The following is a 23,815-nucleotide window of genomic DNA, read 5'->3' as shown; positions in this document are numbered from 1 at the left end:
GATAATATTATGATTTTGACTTTTATGACCTCCACTTTTCGGCTTCATATTCGGTTTTCCAAATCTTTTTTTTCTTTCTTCTCCTACTTTTACAAAAAAACAACAACAACAAAATACCCCTTATGCTTTTTACAAGACACCAAAGATATCTGAAGAGAGGGATAGGAACATTTTTGTCTTCAAAGCGAGCTCTATGTTTGCCTTGTCCTCGTTACAACTCCTCAACTGCATATCTTGGCTCTTCTGCAAAGAGGTCCAAGTCGATGGACAATGAATTAGCCAAGATAATCCGTGATTCTATCAAGGTAACTATTGGATGTATGCTGTTGTTTCAATGTTGACGATGGCTCTAGTCTACTGGGCCTATTCCTGTATCGAGGTATATGCAATTTTGTCTTTCTCATCCGGTCCATGGGTATTATTCAAAGGGCGACGTATTTGGCCAGAAGGGAGATTTTATAACGTCCCCGGAAATCAGCCAAGTCTTTGGAGAGGCGAGTTGTGGTTCCTAGCAAGCATAGTAAGAGCTGAAAGAGCAACAGCTAGTTGCTGTCTGGTTCTTGACAAGATGGATGGATGCAGACTCGCCTACTCGTGTTCGACTTGTAGAACTAGGCCCTGGGAGAGGTACATTAATGGATGATGTACTCCGCGTAGGTTGAACTGCTTTCGAGTAACTATCCAGTGGCTAAGGTTAAACAAGACGTTGTTCAACTTCCCAGGTATATCAGCTTCCATCGCCAATATCCATCTTGTCGAAAACAGTGAAGCCATGCGAGGAATTCAATCTCAAACGCTTGCTCCTAGAATCAAGGACAAAGACATCAATATTGATTGGTATACCGGTCTTGATGAAATTCCTCAATGTACGCATTTCATTGTCGGCACCAATGGCTGTCCAAATCTGATGTTGCCGAGTAGCGACTGATGAATATACACTCTTTGTGGCGCATGAGTTTTTCGACGCAATGCCAATCAACATTTTTGAAAAGACCGATATGGGTTGGCGAGAAGTACAAGTTAATTGTGATCCATCGTTTTCACATGAGTGCACTTAGTCTCCTAATGTTGGTGAAAGGCGTCATCACTAAGACTCATTTTCAGCCTTCCAATCTCCTCTTCCGGTCTTCGACTGACTCTTTCACCTTCCGCTACCACCCTCTCCTCTCTGCTGCCTTGCACTTCACCCCGATTCGCTTCTTTGCCTACTGGATCTCGCATTGAAGTGTCTCAAGATTCCTTCAAGATCATGCTTCAGTTAGGAAATTTAATCAATCAAGGTGTTGGAGGATGTGGGCTAGTCGTTGATTATGGAGCGGATAGGGCTTTTGCAGACAGTTTTAGGGCGTTCAAGAAACATGAGATTGTAGGCGTCTTTGACTCGCCTGGAGAATGCGATTTGACTGCCAACGTGGACTTTGCTTATCTCCGAGAGTCCCTTGCAGGAACGGGTAAGCTCATCCTTACTAAAACTTTTGTGGCAGCTTGCTGATTTATACATCGAAAGCTACTCCCCTTGGCCCTATAAGCCAAGCACAATTCCTCTTATCCCTAGGTCTCCAACCTCGTCTTCGTAAACTACTCGAATCTGCACCACCTTCTCGTCGTGAACATATCGAAAAAGGTGCCAAGCGCCTCATAGATACTCTTGGTATGGGATCACAATATCAAATTCTGGGTATTACCAGTGGCACAGAAGTATTGAAAGAAGGCATCTATCCGTTTCCATTGAAGCAGGAAAAGAAGGAACAAGTTGCGAGTAGAACGTTGAAGCCGTAGAAGACATGCATCTGCGTATGTAACGGGCATGATGCATGCATATTGTGAAGTAATCGTGATTGTTTAAAGAAATAATTTACAAGTCCTTCTTGACATTTCCCAATCTTTCTTCCAAGGATTTCATTCGGCCTTCCAGGCCCTCCCAGTTCTTCTTGATCCCCTCTATGGATTCATCTAGACCCTTTTGAACAGACTCGACAATTACTTTTAGCTCTTTGATCTCTTCATGTGACTTCTTGTCTCGCAATTGTAACTGCTGAAGTGTCGAAGCTATTTCAGATGCTTCCGCATGTAATGCAGAGAGAGATTGCAGACGCGCTAGTAATGGTGGCAGGATAGGTAGAAGTGGGTCTAATCTCGGGAAAACTGCGAATACAGATTGTAGTTGCGAGTATTCTGCCTGGCTTAAATTTACCCCAGTACCCTTTTCGCCTTGACCTCCTTGCGTTCCAGCAGCAGTGCCAACATTTCGTCGAGACGCAGCAGCAGCTCGATCGAGATCGACAAGTAATAATTTGACTCGTCGAGAAATGGCGTCGAGGTGGCGTGGCTGGGTGAGTAATGTCAGAAGATGAGCATGCCTGTTGAGTGTAGGAACCAAAGGGGACGTCTGAATTTTGAGTATCAGACATTGTTGAGACACGAAACAAGTAAAAAGCTCACTTGGTCTATATCGGAAACAGGTCCCAGAGTATGTTCCAGTGTGGCAAGCCGTTTGTCGATATCACCCAATTTGAGACTAGGTCCACCCCTTGATTTAGAGTCGATAGATTTTGAATTGTCCTCATTATGCTCAGCATCACTCAGCATCTCAAGCCTCTGTTTCCATTCCATCCTGTGATCCTCAGGCTGATTTTGTGGAAGATCTACGAAATCTAATTGCTCAAGTCTCTCTCTTACGATCGCTAATTCTTTGACAACATCCACCGACTGTTTAGGAGGCAGTACCGATTTCCTCTTATTCAGGACTAGATCTGGTTGTGAAGATTGTTGGGTTGACGCTGAAGTCCCAATTTCAGCTTCTACTTCTGCCAATTCAGCCTTCAGACGTCGAAGCCGAGCAGCAGGTGTTTCCTTGTTTGAAACAAATTCGTCTTCAGAATCTGAAGAATTTATGTCATAGTGAGATAGACGAGGGAGACGGGGTCTAAATGACAGTGTTGAAGATTCTATCGTACATGAGCTTCATTGACTTTCACCGATTGCGCTTGCCTACCAACCTGATCGCTTCGTACCACGAGCAAATACCTGTTCAACTTTCCGTCTAGAAGGCAACGCATTGCCATCAATATACTCTGATGTAGGCATTTTGGTTACACTATCATCTTCCGGACTTATGTCGCTCTGCTCTCGTCAGGAATGTTTTTCGTATTGGATCCAAACAACATACTGGTTTGAGGAGTATTTCTGGTTCATCGCCTGTCTCAAAAACATCTGGAGCTGTGTCCTGACACCTTTCAGCTGACTGTCAGATTGTATTTACTTACAATATCAGGTAGTCCCATATATTTTGTAGTCATTTTGAGATTATAATTAATTCTAATTTATTCTAATATTTTACTTCAGCGTTTAAAGAATGAATAGGCCTGATAACGGGACGTGCTTATTACGTAAATGCTATTCTCCATTGGACGCGTCTTATTTTTCTTTTTTCTTTTCTCATTCTTTCTTTCATTATTCTTTTTCCGGGAACAGCTAGCAGGGTTGGAGCTGTAAAGGTGTATCATAGAAAATTATAATATAATATAGATATGGCGGACTGTATATGTGAGCAGAGGAGCCCAGCTATGTGAAGACTAACTCGGAGTAGTTTCTCTCGCTCGAGCGAGCATCTCTAACCCTAGGCTGATTCCTGCTGGTATCTCACCCAAATCTATCAAATGGGACTCATAGTGAGTAGTTTTATTGGGTATGTGACGAGACTGACTTAAAATGACAGTCTCGACTGTAAAATTGTGGCTAGTCTTCCATCCAATGCCCATGCGCTCACGCTGCAAGTCGTGCACGGTAGCACCACTTTAGTCGGTCATGTCGCCACTCATGGTTGGCTATGCTGACCTTCCACGTACAGGTATCACGAGAATTTTCTCCAATACACTTGTCCAGTACTTCAGTGACCCGCCGAGTAACACACGTTGACAAGCAAGCTGCATTCAGGTACGATTGGCCCAATGATGGCATATCCCAGGTTTGTTATTTTATACATGTTTCACTCTTGTGCTGACACGACATAGACACAAGAATGCTTCCAAGTGATCTTTCAGGACCAAACTGACCTTTTGTCTTTCATTGAACGTTTAAAGTCATTCTTTACCCTTCATGTTAGTACTATAAAACCGATTACTTTAACATGCTCTCAACAGCAATCTCAACCTAAAGAGCACGCCAAAACAAAAATAGTAAAACCAAGGGCCAAGGCCAAGAAGGAAAAGAAACCGACAACTCCTGCAGATAAGTTGAAAATCGACCTTTCAACATCTCAAGCAAACTTGACTAGCGCCTTATTGTCGAGTTTTATTCAACCAAGCTCCTCTCAAACACCAATTATTTCTTCTCAGGCCGCAACCGATTCAAACCGACAGCAAGCTGAGCCTGTAAATACATCGACAAACAATCAGACGCCACTCGACTTTTTGACCAGCCCGACCATATCAGATTTGAAGAAAAAGCTCTTGGCGGATTATGTCCCAAGTTCAAAGACACTTGTTGAAGGCTCAACTCATTCGACGTACCATAATCACCAAAAACCTTTCGCCTTGTCTTATCCGGCTTCAACTAATACTTTTAGTTCTATCAAGCCTGATCAGTCTTATACCAGTACGGACATATCAATCTCGACGCCAGAAACAGCAAATCTCATCTCTTTCTCGTCTCCTTTTCCTTCGTTCACTCAAACTCCTCCACCATCAGACTCAACAAAGATGCCCCTTGGAGGCTTAAGCGATTCCACCATAGGAGCCGAAGCTGACTGGCCTGTCATGCTGACCAACGAAGAAGAAAAGGAAATCACCCGGCGAAAGCTGGAGGAAGACGACATTGATAGAGATATAGGCATCACTCAACAATTGGTGAGCCCACATCGCTGCTGTTGTCTAGAAAGTGTACCCGCTCATTCCCAATCAGAGTCAGACGCAAACTGTGGCTTCTTCCTTTGCCAGCTCTTGCTTCACTGGTAACGACTTTGTTCAGTATGACAACGCTCACAAAACCGCTCTTTCCACTGCAATCACCCTGACAGCCGGTTTTGGCTCGTGTATAAGTGAGCTGTCTGAAGACAAGCTTGACTTGATGGTTAAGTCCATATCGTATGATTGGAAGCTCCAAGATTTGGTGAGATTAACGCTCTCTGAGGTCTTATACTGACAACTTTAAAAGTATATCAGGATCCGCGATATTCTCGACAAGTCGATTCTACCGCAAACACCAGGCTCGTTTATGTCGTCTGATCATTACACAAACGACTCGCCAGCATCCTCCTTTCCGTCAACTCCCGAAGCCGAGGGCGAGGATCAATACTACTGTCGATCCGGTTATCTCAATAGCAAACGATATTTTTATGATTCAACATCTCATCCGCAATCACCGCTCAAGCGCCCTGGAGACTTTGACGATGATCAGTGTTTGTCCAAGAGACGCATGATCTGGGAAGGAGATGAGGTTTATGATGACCTCGCGGAAGAGGATGGGTCATATTAGTATATTGGTGTTACCCGCTGTTTATATTGTTATACAAAGACACGTTCCAAACTATAATCACCTGTTTGGCGATGATAGTTGTATTACTATAGATAATACAATACCAACCATCCTAACCGGTCTACATTCCACCACTGTAGTGTTAGATATGTATCCTATATACGCCCAAAACACATTATACATATATTCTGCTAAAATCTGTGTCATCGCCGCTGCCTGTCTGGGCTTTTTGAACGAGACTGCCTCGAGTCTCTTCTTTCCCGCCTCGATCTATGCTTTTTATCCTTGTGCCTTGACTTGTTTCGCTCCGCCTTTGTCTCATCCCGATGTCTGCTGTGAGAACGACTATTTTCATCTGGTTTCCACAACAATTTGCCTGTACATTTCCTGCACAATTTGACCTTGACAAGCGCCTCTTTTCTCTCTCCCGCCTCCATATAGACAAACGGGAGCTCAAAGCTCTGTAAACTAGGCATTTCCTGGGCCAGCCGATCTCCTTCCGAGTCTGACTCTGAATGATAATGCTGGGAGGAACGGGGAAAAGACACTAGGCGATGTTTTGGCGAAGGAGGGACTACTGGCTGATGATACCTGCACCGTAAAGAGCCGCAAGTATCTTCTCCAAGACCGTTGACCACTTCTGGGGCCGTTCTCCACCTCAACGCGAGTTTCTTGGACTTGTAATGCTTGAGATCAATCTACTCCTCTTTAGCACCACGAGGTTGGCTTTCTCAAGCTTACGAGCGCAAACTCTTTGAACAGCTTTGATTCATAAGCCCTAGCGAGTCTCTCCTCCCAAGAGACGGTTTCCGGCTCCTCATTCTCCCTGATAAACCTATGATTCTCCCTCACTACATCCCAGTCAGATCGAAATGCTTGCGGCTGCGGGGCATTGCTGTAGGACGAAAGCTGAGCTTCTCGCTGGAAAGCAGATACACCGTTGGCATTAGGACGAAGACGAGAAGACACGGGTGGACCTGTTGCGAGTGCCGTGCAAACAGGAGTAGAGACAAGGTCCAAAGATTTGTAATCCATTATAAAAGCAATACACCTGGAATAAATGACAATGATAACAAATGTGAAGTGTCATACCCGCGCCTATCTCCTTATCTCCCTTCCGCGCCTAACTTGCCCCCAAACGAATCAATTTTTTTTATCTTTTAAAATCTCTTTTCACCAACCTTTCCACAATGGGCAGATTAAGACGCTCCAGGTAAGCCATCCTAACCGTCCTCTCCTAACTCTCTCGCAGAACCCACCATGCTCGACGAGACGTCCACCGTGCTGCTCGCACCCGTGCCAGAGTTAAGGATCTTGACCAAATCGAGCTTGATCTTTTACCCCACCACAAAGCCAAGCTCGAGAAGCAGCCGATTGACGAAGACAAGCCTGGGTTAGGCCAACACGTGAGCACGCTGCTGGTCCGATGCGTTGTATTGACGCATCACAGTACTGCGTCGAGTGCGCGAAATATTGTGAAACCGATGCAGCGCTGCAGACCCATTTGAAAAGCAAGATTCACAGGTGAGCGTGCCGACAGCCGCTTGTGCTAACCATCCTCGCCTTACAGACGCCAACTGAAACAACTGAAACAGGGAGCCTATACCGTAGCGGAATCCGAGAGAGCTGCTGGTCTCGGTGTTGACAACAAGCAACGCGGTGTCGAGGAGGTTGTCAAGAAGTTTACCGGGATGAGCCACAGCACCACACCGACCGACCGGTTGTAAATCTACCCATGAATTATTTTGCTACGATGACTTCTTCCAATCGGACGGAACTTGCGTGCGCTTATGCTGACTTGGCTACTTCGGGCCAACGCTGCCACGAGGCATCGTGGATTGAGATCCCGAGGGTTGAGCCACCGTGGAACGTGATAAACGCGAGGCTGACAGTCACCACCAGCCTGCCACTGACTTTCTGACTGACCCATCACAAGGTGTGTGTTGACCCAATAGTGCAAGGGGAGAAACCCTGTTGTCCGCAAGAGGACAGCAGCACCTCATCCTTTTCCAGAGGTCCGGCCGTCCTCTACGCTGTCACAAGCTTGCAGCCTGCAGGCGGCCTGCCATGCCTGCCATACAGCGTGGTTATAATATCCTCTGGTTATTGCTCTCGCGCGGGTTCACTGTCCGAATCTCTAATCAAAACTGATTCTACGCTTTGCCACTGGTCTGCATAGGTTTTCCAGCGACTCCCACACCATGATTGCTCCGGCACTGCCCATCTCCAAGCTACGCAGCATGCCCTCCCTCGACTCTGGCTATTTTGAATACAGCTCTCCTCCTTCCTCGCCGCCTCCCACTGACGAGGAAAAATCGAGTATCCCGATACTGGCGGAAGAGGCATTTGGACTTTTGGCGTTGCAGGAATGCCGGGTGAGTTGCTGCTCTTTTCCTTTGTCATTGCTGATGTCCCCACAGATGATGTCGCTGGGTGACTTTGTGGCGGAACTGAGAGAAGACTATGACCTGCGTACTGTTGTCGTCGACGAAGTGCTCGAACACATGGCATCCCACGGCTGGGTCCAGCTGTGGAGACGCAAGGGGACGGAGGAGACATGGATCAGTGTCAGTGAGGGTTAGAGATGTTAATTGATCCTCCCACATATGGCACTGTGTTGGGATGTTGCTTGGAATGTTGTGACTGATTTTATATTTACGTTTTGCGTGGACTGTCTTGTCGTGTCGTGGTTGATGAACGCCTATATTTTTGATATGGGCCGTTGCGTAGGACGACTGTGGGGACTTGCGATGATGGGTTGTCTGTGATGCGTGGGCTAAGAAGACACGTCGCTGGCGGTTTGTTTGTCTTTGCATGGTCATTTGAAATAGATGTTGGTGATGATAATGATAATGATAGTAATAACATTGATAATAAGAGTGATAATGATAGTAATAAGAGTGATAATGATAATATTATCATTGACAGCAGTCATCATAAATGAATAGTGTTATTGATGACAACATTAATAATAATCATATATAAAGATGCAACGCGATTCAATCAACAAGGCAACCCAAACAAATCGTTTCTTTCGTTCGTCTGTCGCCAACACTACCACACTCTCTCGCCTGATCACGCTCCTGACATATACACCAACGCGCTCTCGGCCATCGCTCACCCACAGTCCTCGTCTTTGTCCTCTCGCTCTCATCCGTCTCGTCTTGTTATATCCCCTCGTTTCATCTCATCCATACAACATTGGAGATTAGGCAACCTACAACACATCATATCGCGCCAGGTTGCAAGCTGCTACTCGAGGTCGCCGCAAGCGAGCATCAACAGCTCCAAAGCCGCAACTTACAACTCGATCCAACCACACACGCACCAAACCTATTGTTACAAATGGATGGGTTGGCTGATTGGTTTGGGATTGATAGAGACTGGAAGATAGACAGACGAATGGATGTCTCTGACTTTGCAATATTAGAAGACGGAAAGTCTTTTGTAGAAAATAAACAAATACGTAATCAAAACTAACGGATATCAGTCCAAATGTCCGCATTCATCCTACCTCATGTCTCAAATCCATTTGGGCTCATAGTGAGCCCTATGTCGACGACGCAGGTTAGGAACTTTCATCGTCCAAATTCGCGTAGAGATAATATATAATGATGCAGCGTATGAGGTTTGGTTTACGTACCTTGGCTTGTTTCGATTGACTTTCAAACGTTTGTTTCTGCCTGGGTGATTTATCGGTTTGAGCTTAAGGGACCAGCTCTGGGGTCTGGTGGGTTGTTCATTAGGGCTTAGGGCGAGAGCAGAGCGAGCGTAGTGAGCGATGCTCTCTATGGGCTAGGCTGTACGATTGCTGACAAGCCTCGAGACATAACACCACTCAGCTGAGACCTACTTAATGCCTCACCATCCTCACGCTTAGACTCGTTGTCGGCCCAAGTGGGTTGCGTGCTTGGCCGAGTGGTCCACACGTATGGCCTGGCGAGTGACAGCATCTTGTCGGCCCATGGGAGAGTCGTTAATGCCGTCTGGCTCGTCCTCGCCAGGGCTCTGGTGAGCAGCGTTGCTGGCACTGAGGTTGCTGAGGTTGGATAGCTGCAACAGGTGGTGAACAGGTTGGTCGTGGCGAGGTATGGATCATCTGCTGTCGGAAGTGAGAAGATTTGCAAGGCATAGATGACTAAGTGTATTGTCGTTATTATTATTACTATAATACATCTTCTAACATCATTAATATTTTGGAAAACAGCGAGCAGAATGGCTAAGAGTGGAGGTTTTGGATTGATTATGTAATCAAATGTAAGATGTAAACAAACCTTACCATTGTCCATTTTGCATCTTGATTTATAACAATATACGAAAGGTTGGATGCTGAGGACCAGATTGTTTATAGGGAAAGTCTGATTTGACATTGGGTCAGGTAGCAGCGTCAAGAGCCATGGCCAACACTCGGCCATACAGCAGAGAAGAGCTCAAGGGACTCAGAAGGGCAGACTTGCAAAAGTTGTACAAGGTGGGTGCCACGTTGGCGCGTACTGGGATTCATGCTGACGGCTATGTAGACGCATAATCTAAAGGGAGCCAATGGCAACAATGCGACATTGATTGATACACTCGTTGAATACTTTGTTTCGCCAGGGTATCTCGAAGCATTCCCGCGACAGACCGCTCAATCTTCACAGGGCCCAATCAAAGGGACGGCTGGAAAGGGAGAGAGGTCCATCAAGCCTTTGCCTGGAAAGCCTGATGCTGTGAAGCGAGCTGCCGGAGCAAGACAGGTTGGCGAAACGACGAGATATGGTACCAAAGCTGTCACTGCAGAACCATCGAGAACGGCGACTGGAATGGTACGGAAGCGAAGCGACAAGTCTGGTTCAGAGGCAGTCTTGACTCTTGCGGCGGCAGATCGAGGTGTGTATGGACTGAGATGGGATTCAGAACGCTGATGTGTTCAAGATATCGCTGTTCAACCGCCAATGACATCTCAATCTCCTCGCGAACCCTCGCTTGCCGACTTTCAAGCCTTGTTGCAATCAAACAATACCAAGTGGGAAGCCCGTCTAGAAGGCATAGAAAGAAGATTGACAGATGAGGTTGACCGGCTGAGACGAGAAATACAGGAAGTCAGGCTCACGTTTGAGCTGCAAAAGGCAGAGAGCGTTAGTGTTGGACAGGCTGATATCGACAAGGAGGACTTGCGACAGGCTCCACAAGCGAGGCACGAGGACCTCGTGCTAGATTGTATAGAGGACAAGGCTCCTAGTACCGGCCCAATACGTCCGACGCATTCCTGTCACCATCACTCTACTCTTCTTCCATTCTCTTCACTTGGTAAACGTCGCCTTTCTTTGGAACGCCGTGTCGACGCTACAGACGTGAATTGCAAGAGAGTGCGGTTCAACAGTGGTGAACCTACGAAAGCGCCTTTAGCGACAGACGGTCATGGACAACTACGGACACCTTCACCTAGAAAAGCACCATCTTCTTTTCCTCCCGATTTCTTTGCTCGTTCTGAGCCCATAGTTTCTGCGGTCAGTCAATTGGATGTAGTTCCGCGCACGCCTCCCCCTTCCCGCCAAGGTGTTGTTTCAGACAACTCACAAACACCACGACTTCCCACTGAATGGCGCCAGACGGGAGACGCTTCAAAAGCGATTTCTCTTCATAATCAAGATGGACCAGAATTTTCTACCACACCGGAACCACCGACGAGGAATGTAAGTCCATCGCGGGAAGGAAGCATGGTAGGGGCGAGGCCAGCTTTTGGTAGAGCGCCGTCGAACTTATCTCGATCCACACCGGACTGTGATGAAGAGGAAAAAGGGCCAGGAAGGGATGGCGAGAGTATACTACCTCGAATAACTATGGATTTGGAAAGGATTGAAGAGGACGAAGAAGCGTTGCCGTCTCGAATGGTTGCTTCGTCTACAACTCAGTTGAGATTTCCGGCTAAAAAGCCACCCTCAAGCCTTGGCTTAAGCATTGGCATACTAGGGTCAGCTTCGCCAAAGCCTGGACGAAGGGCTATATCCCAACCCAACCAATCCACCACGTCTTCCCTTCCCTTTCAACACTCTCTTGCTTCTCCAGCCTTGATTGGTCGTACTTTACATGTGGACTCTGAGCGACCCTCTCCTTCTACCTCTGCCCAGACGCATTCTCCGCTCCGTTCTCAGCTAACTTTAGCTCCTCATAAACAATCTCAAAATCGTGATACACCTTTTCATAATTCTTCCCGTTACGCTTCTTCGTTGCCTGGTACCATCATACCAACCGAAGAGGCTCCTCGGGTTCAATCAGCATCAGCAGATTATATGCGTATTGCCATGTATGGTCTTGAAGGGGCCTCTCTAGATTCTATTGATGTACCCTCAACTTCTACACTACCAGACTTGATTGAAGAAGGTCCGATGGCTGAAGGAAGCAATGGATCAAGTAGGGGTGGAAGAGAAGCGGAGAGACATAAATGGAGAAAGGTTGATGAGGTGGTGACTCCAGGGCAAAGAACGTTACTGGGGACGGAGAGGTATAATGACACAAGATTTGGAGATATACCGGTTGGAATGTGGGCACAACCAAAGATAGATTTTGGAACTCCTGGGACACCTTTTTGACTTTTCATCTTTGACAATATATCTGCTTGAGAGATTCGCCGAGATATTAGGGTAGGGTCTTGCAATATCATGTTGTACTATGGGAAGCTTTTAGATGTTGGGTTACATAGTGACGAGAGCAGAGCTTAATAAACCCATGAATTGTTTGTCGTATGTTTGCAAGGGTTATACAAGCCTCGAAGGTGTTCATGAGCCGACCATGCGAATGGATTCAAGATGACGAGTGTAATAAAACAAATCACAACATGGACGCTTTAAAACAGACTCTACATCAGTTGCATATAACCAAGAACGCAATTATATAATATTAAATGCATTCTATTCAACCTTCACCTGGCTTATGTAGAAGCTGCATAATGATCAGCTCCACGTCACAGAGGTATAATGAAACTCACGCTTGTTAATATCCATCTGGGCCTCACCCTTCTTGTGCTGGATGTTACCAGAGGCTTGTTGAGCCTGGTCACCAACAACAGCACCGACAATAGCGTCCTTCTTGCCTTCGACGCGGTCTTCAAGGCTACCTCGACCCGTCAGTACTTTCAGTGTCGATCAAGCAGTTCAAAACGTACCCCTCAACATAGCCCTGCGCCTGAGCAGCCTTTTTCTGGGCCTCGCCCTTCTCATGTTGCTCCTTCCCAGCGACTGTCCAGGAGGACGGTTCTTGAGAGCCGCCGACAGCACTATAAGCAGCCTCAACAGCAGAGCCTATAAGCTCCTTGCCAGAGCCAATGATGGAGTTAATCTGCAAATCCATCAGCGACGCTTCCAAGTATCAAGATGCCACCCACGTCGCCATTGACTTTAGAAGGTTTGTTGGCGTCGGACATTTAAATCGATATTCTTTGTATTGGTTATATCAATAAATGATTGTTGCAGAAGAAAGAAAAAACAAATTTTTCATCTCTTTATATATGTTGAAAACACAATCACAGTTTGTGAGTTAGTCGATCAATGACGTCATTTCTGGAACAAAGGATTCCGATGTGTTCCTTGAATAGCGTCATAGTAATTATAACGGAAGCACGTGGCTTCCACGTGGTGGTCATAAATTCACGTGATTTACGGTAACAAGATAATCCGGCCCGGTCTTAACGTATTAAAGTAAAAATAATAAAATAAATAAAAATAAAATCAAGTATATACATTTATCAACGTCTCTTTCAACAACATTACATCCAAAAGCTCTTTGTAACAATGGATCCATATCCAATCAACTATGAAGGCTCATCATCCTACAGACAACCTCAAAACAGCTCTTATGGCGAAAGTGCGAATTCCACTCTTGGAAGAAGCGGTCCAGTTACACATAATTCTCTGACACAGCCATATGGAGAAAGATATTCAAAAAATGGATCAGAAGCTGTCCACAACCATTTGGGTAGCTTAAAGTCGAATGCTAGGGTGGTTTTAAGCAATTTGTATGATTCAAGTATGGACACGTACTCGACTTGGTCGTCTGGGGATCTGTCAGATAGGTCTTTGGGTAAACCAGGAAGGCCCTGGGAGCACGCAAATGAAAGAGGGAAAACTATGATAAGTCCACGAGAGGCTCAGACGCAATTTCGGCAAGGAGGCCAACAACAATCGCAACGGCAGCAGTCAATAGGTATCTTTCCGAGCTCTGGTCCTACTGCTAAAAGAGGAAGCAGAGCCTGTCTTTCTTGTGCGTGGATGGGTCGCTTGATATGAGCTTGCTAACGACTGAGATGACAGGCCGAAAAGGCAAGAATCGTTGCGAATGGGATCCATCAGGGAAGGCGACATCATGTCGACGTTGTCTTTTGAATGGTATCACTTGCGTCTATGAAAAGCCCGCTGAAAAGCCCAACGCAAGAGGACGCAAGGAAAGTGTTACTGAGTTTGAATTCTCGGGAGAGGCTGTAAAGTGAGAGCACATTGTAGTGTTTGATCAAGACTAATACCTTCAAGTCGTATATCTACTTTGGAGAAGACGGTTGAGAACTTGTCTCAAGGACAAAATCAGATACACGATACGGTATGTACAAAAATATTTCATGTACGACAGCTTATGGTGGTGTAGCTGCAACAATTATTAGCCCTGTTTCCAAAATCACGGGCTCTCAGCACACCGAGAGCATCTCTACCGACATTTGGACCTAGCAATGCATCTTCTTCAGGTGTTCCTCCTTCTACCATTTTCAATTCTGTGTCACCACCTCAAGTCTTTTCCAACGCTTCGTTGGCTGACATTAGCCAACACAAATTTGAGACACCTCGCTCTCCTCAAAATACTGCTAGTGGTCGAGTACATTCACAATCAACTGCCAACAGAAATCACCACAGGAGAAAAGAATTTCCTGCTCTGCCAGGATTTGCTCCTCCAGTAAGCACCTGTGTTCCTATGCCCATGTGTCGTTAATGTCTTTCAGAATCACCGATTCGGTACATATGGCATCATACCGTTACCATCTACCGCCCCTTCACCTTCACGGTCGCAGGCTTCATCCCGATCATCATCTTCTAGCAGATCGCAAGGCAAATACTCTAGCGCTTTACCTCATGAAACTCTCACTGCGCCTATACAAGCCCTCCAAGCCTTAGCAAATGCAGCAGATCAAGCAGCTGCACTGGTGGGTAGAAATGGCGCTGAAGAAAACACAGAAGCTGGGCGAGGTAGTGACGGAGTTGAAGTAGACAAAACCCTCAATGTAAACAATCATGGCAATGAAAAGAGCATAGCTCAGCAAGAGCGGCTTAATGAGGATAGAGGAAGGAGTCGCAAGAGAAAAAGAGTGACTATTGACGGAAAGAGTATTCAGCTCAGAGTTTGGGAAAAGACCAGACCAGACCCTATTCCTAGAAATCCGTTTCCAGATGTTGTAACAAAAGGACTGGTTTCTGAAGAAGAGGCAAGGGAGCTATGGGATATGTAAGTCAGCTGTAGTTAGTAGGCCATTGCTAAACCCATTTGACAGATTCTTCTCTGGCTGTCACTACTTTGTGCCCTTGTTTGACAAATCCTATGACACCTTTGAGACTTTTATTGAACGCACGCCATTTTCCACCAACAGTCTCTTAGCAGTTGCTGCCAAGATTCGTGCGGGCAATGGGCCCTTGGGAGAGACATTTCATCGATGTTTGGAAGAAGCACAAGGTATAGCCAGGAGTACCCTTTTCGGACCGATCGTGAGGAAAGAAGCAGTAATGGCAATGTTGATATTGAGCCTCTGGAGTCAAAATGGGTGGTTGCCATGCGGGTGAGTCATTGATCGGCTGATAAAGTTTAGATGCCAACTTATGCGAATGCACAACAGTCATGCTTTAAGGATGGGATTGGACATGAATCTACATCGAGCATTAGATAAACTCGCCAACAAGGATGAAAACAGAACGGAGAACGAGGAGCGCGACCTAGGCAGGTTTCTTGTCTTTGCATATTCATAAAATTAACGACCTATAGTGGTATCTGCAAGGATCTGGATGAACTGTTATATGCACGAACACCTAGTCAGCCTTGGAACCGGTAAACCTCTCATGTTGCGGGATGATCAGTCTGTACAACAAGCCAGGAAATTACTGTGAGTATACTGCTTGATCAGGAATTGCTCACAAAAGTACAGAGACCATCCGATGGCTTCTGAGACAGATATGCATCTGATTGCCGGTGTTGAACTTGTCAATTTGCGGAGTGGGTTTCTCCTCCAATGAAGAGGTCACAGCCTGATTTGTCTGTAGTAAGCATCATTGAGCACTTAAATCCTCTCCACGGGAAACTGGACACCTCGACTATAACATTTGTAAAGTCAAAGCTAGCCGAGATACAAGCATGGTATCAGGAATGGTACGACATTCACAAAAGCCGGTATGACGAGGAGAGTGTTCTTGTCAAGCTGCTAGAAACAGAGAGGGTTTATGCTAAGATGTGGACTGTCTGTGTTGCCCTCAGAGGATGCACATGGGACAAAGTGAGCAGGCCACTTTTCGTTTAAATGGCTTGCTGACACTGCAGGTCAGCTTTCGCAAGAGCAAAAGGATCTTGCATTCCATGCCAAAGATTCTGCGTGGCGATGTATGGAAATTTTCTTACATTCTCAAAACTTTAGGAGGCATCTCAAGTATGCTACGCATGACCAGCTAGTATCCGTTGCCTTTGCTGCTGTGTTTCTGCTCAAAATGTGGGTGCTCGACATTCCAACGATGAGCGTAAGACTGAATCAATTTGCAGAGCGATTCTCTACCCAACATCTCTCTCGATTTCTATCCTCATCCTCCAAGTATCCCAACTTGCTCAACTATTATCCTCTGAGTGCTTTGCTGAGCGATATGCACTCATTCTCCGTTTGATGCTCTCCAGTTTCCGCCGAACAACTGGTGCAGCCTCCACTATGCCCGGTACACCCCGTCCTGGATCCTCTGCTGGAACCGGTACCAACCATGGAATTGCAGCCTTTCCTATGCCGTCTCTCATGCCGAGTGGGCCTATAAATGACCTCAATAGGGGATTGCAGAGTTTCTTGGAGCTACCCTCGATGGAGAATGGCATGGAGATTGATGGCTCTGGTAATAGAGAACACGGCGATGTTGCCACTGGCATGACAACGATGACTGAGGGCAGCACTGGGTTGTGGGAGTTGCCAGGTTTGACAGACTTTGATTGGCCCACCGAACTCAGTCCAAGTGTCTTGCCACTGTGGCTGAGAGATGGCGTAAGTTTTGAGCGCCAGCAGTTGTAGAATGACAAGCTGACCGAGTTGAAAGAGCGCAACGGACCTTGGGCTCCCAGCAGATGGCTCGGATTCTCTCTTCCTTCCTCTAGAGTGAGTACTTATACCTGAATGGTCTAACAATGGCGTAGACTGGCAAATATGTTTTTACCAGAAGGCACGCCATCCAATGTCTTGCATCAATTCGCTTTGCCCGACTCTGCAGACGTTGGTGCCGAAGCGTGGTAGGTATACGAGCGAGAACGAGGTTGCCGTCGTACTCGGACATTTCCTGCTGTGTTTTAGTTTGACCCGTCATCTTTAAACGAAAACTTGTATCCTGACCTTGTATGGACACTCACCTTGGCAATCTGATACCTCTCTATCTCTTCCTCCCTGCCATTCTCTCTTGTTGACAAAGCTCACCACCACATATCTGGGACAATTCATTGTAAAGCACCGTCAGCTTGCAATATCCTTGATCTGCTGCATACATTTTTTTCAAAAATGATTGAGGAAATGATCCACATACCATTTGGAGTAGTCCATTCTAAATCTGTTCAATTGCACGTTGTACGTCAGAATGGACTACTCCAACTCCCACCTATTGTAAGATAAAAAAACGCATATCTCTTTTACTCTTCTTTCTGCATTTTTCAACCATTTGTACGCTACACTGTATCCAATGCAAAAAGCTATCTTGTACGTATGAATCAAGATGTAGATCACCCTCGCCAGCCCAGTTCTCTTTCTAACCAGACGCAGGCTTGTCGCTGACTACGCTCGAGATCGTTTGCGTCCAACGACGACACTGATGCTTCCAAACGACTGACAGTGTTAGTGTAACACTTGATCCAATCTTTTGACAGCGAGTGTCCTTGAAACCAGTGCGTTGACTGTCTCCTCGACTAGTCCTGGAAACGTTGAGAGCTTGCCAAGAGATGCATCCGTTGTGCATAAAGAGCTGAAAGGGAGCAGCGTTTTGGTACTTGCTGCTGGCAAGACGATGAAAGGTGGATGCTAATCAAAGCTCCCGTATGAGGAGACATTTCTGCGCATAAAGCGCAGCTCTTTCACAACGCTCTGCTGGTATCTAAACAAAATTGGAACAAGATGGTACAGTTTACGACGCTTGCTGCTATGGTGGGAATGCCTATGCTGGGTGAGCCAAACATCCCTCCGTACAAGTGTTGTAGTTGACGAATCATCCAAGTCATGGCAAGTCCTCTCCAATCCAGTCACAGTGACCCTTTTTCTTTGCCTATAACTGTTATACCCACAGCGAATCCCGCTGACAAAACGAGTGGTCCACTCTATGACTTTGGCGATAGACCGTCTTGCCTCGTCTTGCCTCGGTATCCAAACGAACGACGACGCCGACTGGTTCACCACGGTTCTCTGCGCGCTTACAAGTATCAACTTTAACAAAGTCAGAGACAATATCAAACTCGACAAGGGAGGTGTGGACAACGCGGAGAGTGCCACCTTCAGCGTCTACGGCTTGGATTCGAAGGATGGGAAGGCAAAACAGGTTCCTGTCCATTACAAAGACGCCGCAGGTCCAGATCACGATAACGCAGGCAACCATTGGTAGGTTGATCTGCAGCATTCCAGGTTGTACACACTGACAGTAAACAGGTATGCCGGTGGTTTTTGGAAAGCAATCGTGTCCACAGGCGGAAGTGGCGTCGTGAAGGATGGACTGTTCAATAGCACTGCCAACAGTGATGACAAGAAATGGACAGAGGCCGGTCTATGGGGTTTCAAGTATCTTACCGGTATGGACGCAGAGAGAATAGACATCACCGATGCCAACAAGGACTGGGGTATGTCTTCAAGCTAGAGGAGAATGGAGACTGATAAGAGCGTAGACAACTTGATGGACAAGGCCAATCATAATCCTATCACTATATTGACCAAGGGAGAACCCTCCATCAGTTTGCGGCCCAATCACTACTATACTGTCTATTCGAAGCATGTGGACGAAATGTAGGTGGCTTGAATCTCCAGCCAGTCGCTGACAGTTTATTCCAGCCACATCGTGATCTGGAACTCCACCAACCCGTCACATCTGCAGGATAGCTTTATCACCGTTACCTCGAAAGAGCTGAGAGATAGTGCCAAGGCCTTGTATCACTTGAAGGATTGGGCCAAATTCTGATAGAGGTGTGGGAGTTTGTATACTCCTTGTATAAGAGTGGCTACCAAAGCTTCCATGGCATGGTCAGTGTCGTGGATGTGGGTGCTCCTCATCGATCTTTTATGGAAAGAGGAGGAAGCATTTTAAGCTTGTAGATATAAGAATGAATCAGAGTAGTTGTATTGGCAAGTTTGAATTCAAGTTTGCTTTTATCTCGTAGTAATGTCGTTTGGCGATCAGAGATTTGTTTGGTTCCATTTACGTAATCTTGGCATAGGTTTCTGAATTCTTTTCCATTGCCGCGTGTTTTCGACCTTGAAAAAAACGCTGATACAGCTAGAACTCAACGTTGGCCATGGCTCAGCCTTCCCAAGCAGGATTCATCTCATCCTCACCTCCCAGTCTGCCATCCCACGTACAACTCCTACAATTCCATTTTCTTCATTGTCCGCCCCGCTTTTGGAGCTCACCAACGTTGGATCGGTAGATGGGTTAGAGGAAAGGGCAAACAGTAGGAAGCTGTATTGCCCGAGAGATGGATGTGGCAGTATGATTTTACGAGCAGGTTTAGGACGTTGAGTGGAATCGTCTGGCCATGAGGTGGGTTTGAATGGCTATCCACACATTGCTGATAGGTTATAGTTGCCTCAGGATCCTTCTTCTCCTTTCCCAGCGCCTCAAGCCTATTGGCATGTCCCAAACGGCCCATTCGAGTTTGACAATGTCGGCCATTGTCGTCCGGTTGCCGACGCTACGCTACCACACTATGCCTCTGGGTGTTGTGAAAAGGGTAGGGTGAAATAGTTGATTTGTGCAGACTGATATCTCTGCAACGCGGCGGTATGGTGGCAGTCTGGGGTTATCGCTCGAGTTGTCTGACCCATCTGAGCTTGTTGATCATTTCGACATACCTGCAGCTGGTTTCTGAGAGAAAAAATATAAATGTACAAGAAGGCGTTATAAACGAAAAGGCAAAGTGGGTTTGTTCGTCTTTACGTCTCAAAAAATTCCCATCTGGTCATCCTTACGTAAGATATCCGCTACCACCTCTTCGACGTAAGAATTGACTATCCCATTTGAAAACCATTATAACCGGCGGTGACTGCCGCCTCCACATTTCCCTCCAAATGCCACGTCATTTTACCATCCCATGTAACCGACATAGCCGGCACGGAGTGAGTCACGGCGGCCGTCACCGCGTGGAGTTTTTCTCCGATCTCCGTAATTCCCGGTGTCGTGATGGTATTAGTCTTAGCATTTTACGAAATCTTATCCACCTCGGGCATTGGCCGCCGTTTTTAATTTTTTTTCTTTTCCCTCTTTTATTTCTTAATGCTTATTTTTCTCGCTTGATATGACGAAAGAAGGTCTGTGCAGTATCCGCTTGAGAAAAAAAAAGTATATAAAGCGTTTGCAACTTTGAAAAGAAACTTGCTTTTTGTTGCCACTCGATAATTACTCAACAAAAATCACACCCGCCAAACACGCGCTACCGTTACAGAATTCCTGCCCTAGCTTGTACTTTGACACTCCCCAATTAGCAGGGAGGAAGGCTCTATTGTTTCTTTTGTCTCTAGCTTCTCATCTGATTCTATCGTTATATATCCAACAGTTGGACATTCAACGCAGCGAGTGTACGGCCCGTTGCAACACTCTCTTTAAGTCCTCCGCCATCACACTCTCGTCATCATGTCGGCCAGCACTATCACGCAGGTCGAGGGAAACACTCTGCACAAACACGTGTCGAATGACAAGCCGCTCTCTTCCTTGACGTTGAAGAAAACCCCGTGGCGGCCGTACGTGACGCCCTTCGAGGAGATTATTGGGAAGCATTACCAGGGGCTGGGCACGGTAGAAGACCCATACATTGTGGACTGGCTGCCCAACGACATTGAAGACCCCCAAAACTGGCCAGGTGTATGGAAGTGGTTCACGGTACGGTAGCCCGTTTCGTGTCGATGTGAGGCTGATATCGTGTTAGATTTTTGTTGTCAGCATCATGACGTTGGCCGTCGCGTTGAGGTGGGTTCGGGATTAATGACACGTCAGGCGCGTCTGGCGGCGCACGGATCTTTATTGACTTTTTTTTTTTCGACAGTTCATCGGCGTATTCGGGTGGTGTTAGGAGTCTCATCAGAGAATTTCATGCAAGTCAAGAGTTGCTGATTGGCGGGATATCCTTGTTTGTCGTTGGGTTTGCGTTTGGTCCTCTGTGAGTAGGATGGCGATTTGGCCAGAGACGTGCTGATTTGGATAGGTTCTGGGCTCCCCTTTCAGAGGTTTTCGGCCGGAGGATTGTCTATATAATCTCTTATGGGTTTTTGACGCTGTGGAGCGGAGCCTCTGCTGGCTCTAAAACGGTCACTCAACTACTCGTCTTTCGTTTCCTCGCAGGTTTCTTTGGCTCTTCTCCTCTTGCCAATGCCGGAGGTACTATCACCGATGTCCTCAACGCCAACCAGCGAGGTATCGGTATGGCCTTTTTCTCTGCTGCTCCTTTCCTCGGCCCGTCGCTCGGCCCCATCACGGGCGGTTTCATCGGTCTTACCCACGGCTGGCGATGGATCGAGGGTTACCTCACCATCTTTTGTGGGGTTCTCTTTATTATTGGCATCCTCTGTTGCTCCGAGACTTATGCTCCACTCATTCTCAGGCAAAGAGCTGCCCTCCTCAGCAAGGTCACCGGCAAAGTCTACAGATTCCGGGGTGATGCAAAGAGACCGTTGGATATCAAGTCCATGTTCAAGATGAGCTTGATCCGGCCATGGAAGTTTTTGTTCCTCGAGCCTATCGTTTTGATACTTAGTATCTACACTGTAAGTCGTCTGGGTGGTGTGCTCTGTTCGCCTCTTACAGTTGACAGGCTTTGATTTACGGAATTCTCTATCTTTTCTTTGCCGCTTACCCGATCATATTTCAAATTGGCCATGGGTGGAATGTCGGTATCGGTGGTCTTGCCTTCCTCGGCGTTCTTGTCGGCACCATTCTCTCTGTGCTTCTCTCCATGTTTGTCTCCAACCCTCAATACATCAAGACTGCCAGAAGGAAGGGTGGCCAGGCTGATCCCGAGGACCGACTTCCGCCTGCGATGTGGGGTGGTGTGTTGATTGTGATCGGTCTTGCTGGTACTGCTGCCACTGATGGCCCCGATATGCACTGGATTGCGCCCATCGCCTTTGGGATTCCCTTTGGTTGTGGTATTATCGTTGTTTTCTTGTCTGTATTAGGTTACTTGGTCGACAGCTATACAGTAAGTTTTCGTAGCCTGATCTTGTGGCCTAGTGACTTAAACATTTCAGATTTACGCTGCTTCCGTTCTCGCTGCCAACTCTGTGCTCCGATCGCTTTTCGGTGCGGCCTTTCCACTTTTGTAAGCAACCGATACTATCCTGTGTGGTCAGTACTGACTTGTATAGCACCACCTACATGTTTGATTCACTTGGTGTGCACTGGGGTGTTGCTCTTCCGGGTTTCCTCGCTCTCGCCTGTATCCCAGCTACTTTTGTCTTTTACAAGTATGGCGCTAAAATTCGGGCCAAGTGCAAATATGCTGCCGATGCTGAGCGCCAGATGAACGCTATCATGGCTGCCAGGATGGCACAGGCCAAGCAAGATGATGAGGAAGCGAGGATGGAGAGTAAACAAGGCATTCAACTATCTGATGTGGCTCCAGAACCGACTGAGATACAACCCCCCATGCAAGAAAGTGGATCTATCAAAGCTGAGAGCAACACTGGCTCTCTAACAACGGTGGATAGCCAACTTTATCATCAGTGGACTATTTACGAAGCGCTTGCCGACCGAGATGAGAACAGTTTGGAAGATGACGAGAGAATGAAGCTAGAACAACTTCACAAAAAGTTTGAAAACAAGTTGAGAAAGTAGAAAGAGTTTCAAAACATCGTTGGCAGGTTAAAACGAACATTAGATTATGCGATTAGAACGTTTCATGGCCACCGCTATACGGTTGGCTCTAGTAATATACATCAGGCCTGTCTATAATGGTCATCATGTTGGCTTTGCATTTAAGTGCATGTATCGTACTTGGATTTTCACTGTTTGTCTCTAACTACTTGTTGCATCGCTAGTTGAGTTGCTCGGCACTGTGGACCCAATCCGAAAAGATGTTGCTGACCGTATGGTAATGCAAGACTGGTATTTTCTGGTGAGCAACTTGGCAGCTTTTAACATTTAGGCCCAAAGAGAGCGTCGAAGCTATGAACTCAGGATTCCTAGTTGGTAACGAGCTGCGAGGTGGGAGAATTGCTTACCTTCTTGATGACAGTCACTCTAGCGAGCGTTGTTCCCCATACTCCATAGTCACGCATTAACGGATAGAGATGGATACAAAGGATTTGAATCTTTACGTGGAGTAAAGACTCAATTTTTTTAATTCTTGGGCTCCAGGTAGCTTTGAGCCTTTTCTTGGAGTCTTTTTCACAGTCTCAGGATTCGCCATAGATGACACATTGTCGCTTCACAATAAAAGATTTTTCGCAAAGCATCCTGCCAGGACATTAGATACGCGAGAAAAGCTCACACACTGTAAAAGTCTTTTCTTGCCCATCGACCTCCCTGGGTAGATGTCAGTAATCGTCCTTGTCGTCCCAAGAGTCAGTCTCAAAAGGATTGTTACTTCAAACTCTGACAGCTGAACACAAGATGCCGTGGTTTACTGTCCAGGCAGAGTGAAAAGTCCATTCGTCAGAAAAATAGCCCATACAGTCGAGTTTCTGCTCTTGACAATGTATGGTGAGGGTGTCATACAAGCTTCTTCCGTCTGGTTACTTACCTAATCACCAGCTCAAGAATTGATTGTCACGCTCTGTATCATTCAACGACTTGTCACTAAAGGCGATCTGGGACTGTGTATCAGATCGGCATCCGCCAGCTACCATACCAACATGCTTCTCGTCTTGATGTATGCATGCTGCTCACGCCTACAACTAACACTGTCGATT

At 46.5% G+C, this 23,815-nt stretch overlaps 11 protein-coding genes across 11 annotated transcripts; 8 read left to right on the top strand and 3 right to left on the bottom strand.

The window, feature by feature from the left end:
- Positions 1 to 122: 122 nt before the first annotated feature.
- Positions 123 to 1,779, top strand: L203_100672 (uncharacterized protein; the record flags this gene model as incomplete). Its single annotated transcript, XM_066210128.1, has 7 exons — positions 123 to 305; positions 354 to 494; positions 543 to 653; positions 704 to 866; positions 922 to 1,048; positions 1,105 to 1,451; positions 1,508 to 1,779. 7 exons carry the CDS (start codon positions 123 to 125, stop codon positions 1,777 to 1,779), a joined length of 1,344 nt encoding a protein of 447 aa, XP_066066225.1.
- A 76-nt stretch (positions 1,780 to 1,855) lies between these two features.
- On the bottom strand, positions 1,856 to 3,299 carry L203_100671 (uncharacterized protein; the record flags this gene model as incomplete). The annotated part of the gene is made up of 5 exons (XM_066210127.1): positions 1,856 to 2,389; positions 2,443 to 2,948; positions 3,000 to 3,123; positions 3,170 to 3,219; positions 3,263 to 3,299. The coding sequence occupies 5 exons, from the start codon at positions 3,297 to 3,299 to the stop codon at positions 1,856 to 1,858; spliced, it is 1,251 nt and encodes a 416-aa protein (XP_066066224.1).
- A 231-nt stretch (positions 3,300 to 3,530) lies between these two features.
- L203_100670 (uncharacterized protein) lies at positions 3,531 to 5,475 on the top strand (the record flags this gene model as incomplete). Its single annotated transcript, XM_066210126.1, has 7 exons — positions 3,531 to 3,546; positions 3,590 to 3,671; positions 3,719 to 3,800; positions 3,851 to 3,967; positions 4,014 to 4,847; positions 4,903 to 5,109; positions 5,155 to 5,475. The coding sequence occupies 7 exons, from the start codon at positions 3,531 to 3,533 to the stop codon at positions 5,473 to 5,475; spliced, it is 1,659 nt and encodes a 552-aa protein (XP_066066223.1).
- A 203-nt stretch (positions 5,476 to 5,678) lies between these two features.
- L203_100669 (uncharacterized protein) lies at positions 5,679 to 6,510 on the bottom strand (the record flags this gene model as incomplete). The annotated part of the gene is made up of 2 exons (XM_066210125.1): positions 5,679 to 6,173; positions 6,217 to 6,510. The coding sequence occupies 2 exons, from the start codon at positions 6,508 to 6,510 to the stop codon at positions 5,679 to 5,681; spliced, it is 789 nt and encodes a 262-aa protein (XP_066066222.1).
- Positions 6,511 to 6,665: 155 nt separating this feature from the next.
- L203_100668 (uncharacterized protein) lies at positions 6,666 to 7,202 on the top strand (the record flags this gene model as incomplete). The annotated part of the gene is made up of 4 exons (XM_066210124.1): positions 6,666 to 6,688; positions 6,779 to 6,881; positions 6,926 to 6,999; positions 7,046 to 7,202. The coding sequence occupies 4 exons, from the start codon at positions 6,666 to 6,668 to the stop codon at positions 7,200 to 7,202; spliced, it is 357 nt and encodes a 118-aa protein (XP_066066221.1).
- A 474-nt stretch (positions 7,203 to 7,676) lies between these two features.
- On the top strand, positions 7,677 to 8,057 carry L203_100667 (uncharacterized protein; the record flags this gene model as incomplete). The annotated part of the gene is made up of 2 exons (XM_066210123.1): positions 7,677 to 7,850; positions 7,896 to 8,057. The coding sequence occupies 2 exons, from the start codon at positions 7,677 to 7,679 to the stop codon at positions 8,055 to 8,057; spliced, it is 336 nt and encodes a 111-aa protein (XP_066066220.1).
- Positions 8,058 to 9,871: 1,814 nt separating this feature from the next.
- L203_100666 (uncharacterized protein) lies at positions 9,872 to 12,047 on the top strand (the record flags this gene model as incomplete). The annotated part of the gene is made up of 3 exons (XM_066210122.1): positions 9,872 to 9,946; positions 9,996 to 10,344; positions 10,390 to 12,047. The coding sequence occupies 3 exons, from the start codon at positions 9,872 to 9,874 to the stop codon at positions 12,045 to 12,047; spliced, it is 2,082 nt and encodes a 693-aa protein (XP_066066219.1).
- Positions 12,048 to 12,385: 338 nt separating this feature from the next.
- L203_100665 (uncharacterized protein) lies at positions 12,386 to 12,877 on the bottom strand (the record flags this gene model as incomplete). Its single annotated transcript, XM_066210121.1, has 4 exons — positions 12,386 to 12,396; positions 12,443 to 12,567; positions 12,620 to 12,792; positions 12,839 to 12,877. The coding sequence occupies 4 exons, from the start codon at positions 12,875 to 12,877 to the stop codon at positions 12,386 to 12,388; spliced, it is 348 nt and encodes a 115-aa protein (XP_066066218.1).
- Positions 12,878 to 13,244: 367 nt separating this feature from the next.
- L203_100664 (uncharacterized protein) lies at positions 13,245 to 16,832 on the top strand (the record flags this gene model as incomplete). The annotated part of the gene is made up of 13 exons (XM_066210120.1): positions 13,245 to 13,713; positions 13,764 to 13,935; positions 13,980 to 14,046; positions 14,092 to 14,394; positions 14,441 to 14,940; positions 14,987 to 15,268; positions 15,326 to 15,426; positions 15,472 to 15,589; positions 15,632 to 15,699; positions 15,747 to 15,976; positions 16,026 to 16,186; positions 16,237 to 16,717; positions 16,770 to 16,832. The coding sequence occupies 13 exons, from the start codon at positions 13,245 to 13,247 to the stop codon at positions 16,830 to 16,832; spliced, it is 3,015 nt and encodes a 1,004-aa protein (XP_066066217.1).
- A 995-nt stretch (positions 16,833 to 17,827) lies between these two features.
- On the top strand, positions 17,828 to 18,875 carry L203_100663 (uncharacterized protein; the record flags this gene model as incomplete). The annotated part of the gene is made up of 6 exons (XM_066210119.1): positions 17,828 to 17,876; positions 17,928 to 17,957; positions 18,274 to 18,304; positions 18,353 to 18,540; positions 18,586 to 18,703; positions 18,749 to 18,875. 6 exons carry the CDS (start codon positions 17,828 to 17,830, stop codon positions 18,873 to 18,875), a joined length of 543 nt encoding a protein of 180 aa, XP_066066216.1.
- Positions 18,876 to 20,543: 1,668 nt separating this feature from the next.
- On the top strand, positions 20,544 to 22,739 carry L203_100662 (uncharacterized protein; the record flags this gene model as incomplete). Its single annotated transcript, XM_066210118.1, has 7 exons — positions 20,544 to 20,789; positions 20,836 to 20,876; positions 20,953 to 21,066; positions 21,112 to 21,670; positions 21,718 to 22,104; positions 22,154 to 22,224; positions 22,271 to 22,739. The coding sequence occupies 7 exons, from the start codon at positions 20,544 to 20,546 to the stop codon at positions 22,737 to 22,739; spliced, it is 1,887 nt and encodes a 628-aa protein (XP_066066215.1).
- Positions 22,740 to 23,815: the final 1,076 nt, after the last annotated feature.

This window comes from Cryptococcus depauperatus, chromosome 1 (genome assembly GCF_001720195.1).
Source record: "Cryptococcus depauperatus CBS 7841 chromosome 1, complete sequence".
NCBI classification, from domain to species: domain Eukaryota; kingdom Fungi; phylum Basidiomycota; class Tremellomycetes; order Tremellales; family Cryptococcaceae; genus Cryptococcus; species Cryptococcus depauperatus.
The sequence above is the reverse complement of the archived record's forward strand: the minus strand, read 5'-3'. Positions and strand labels throughout refer to the sequence as shown.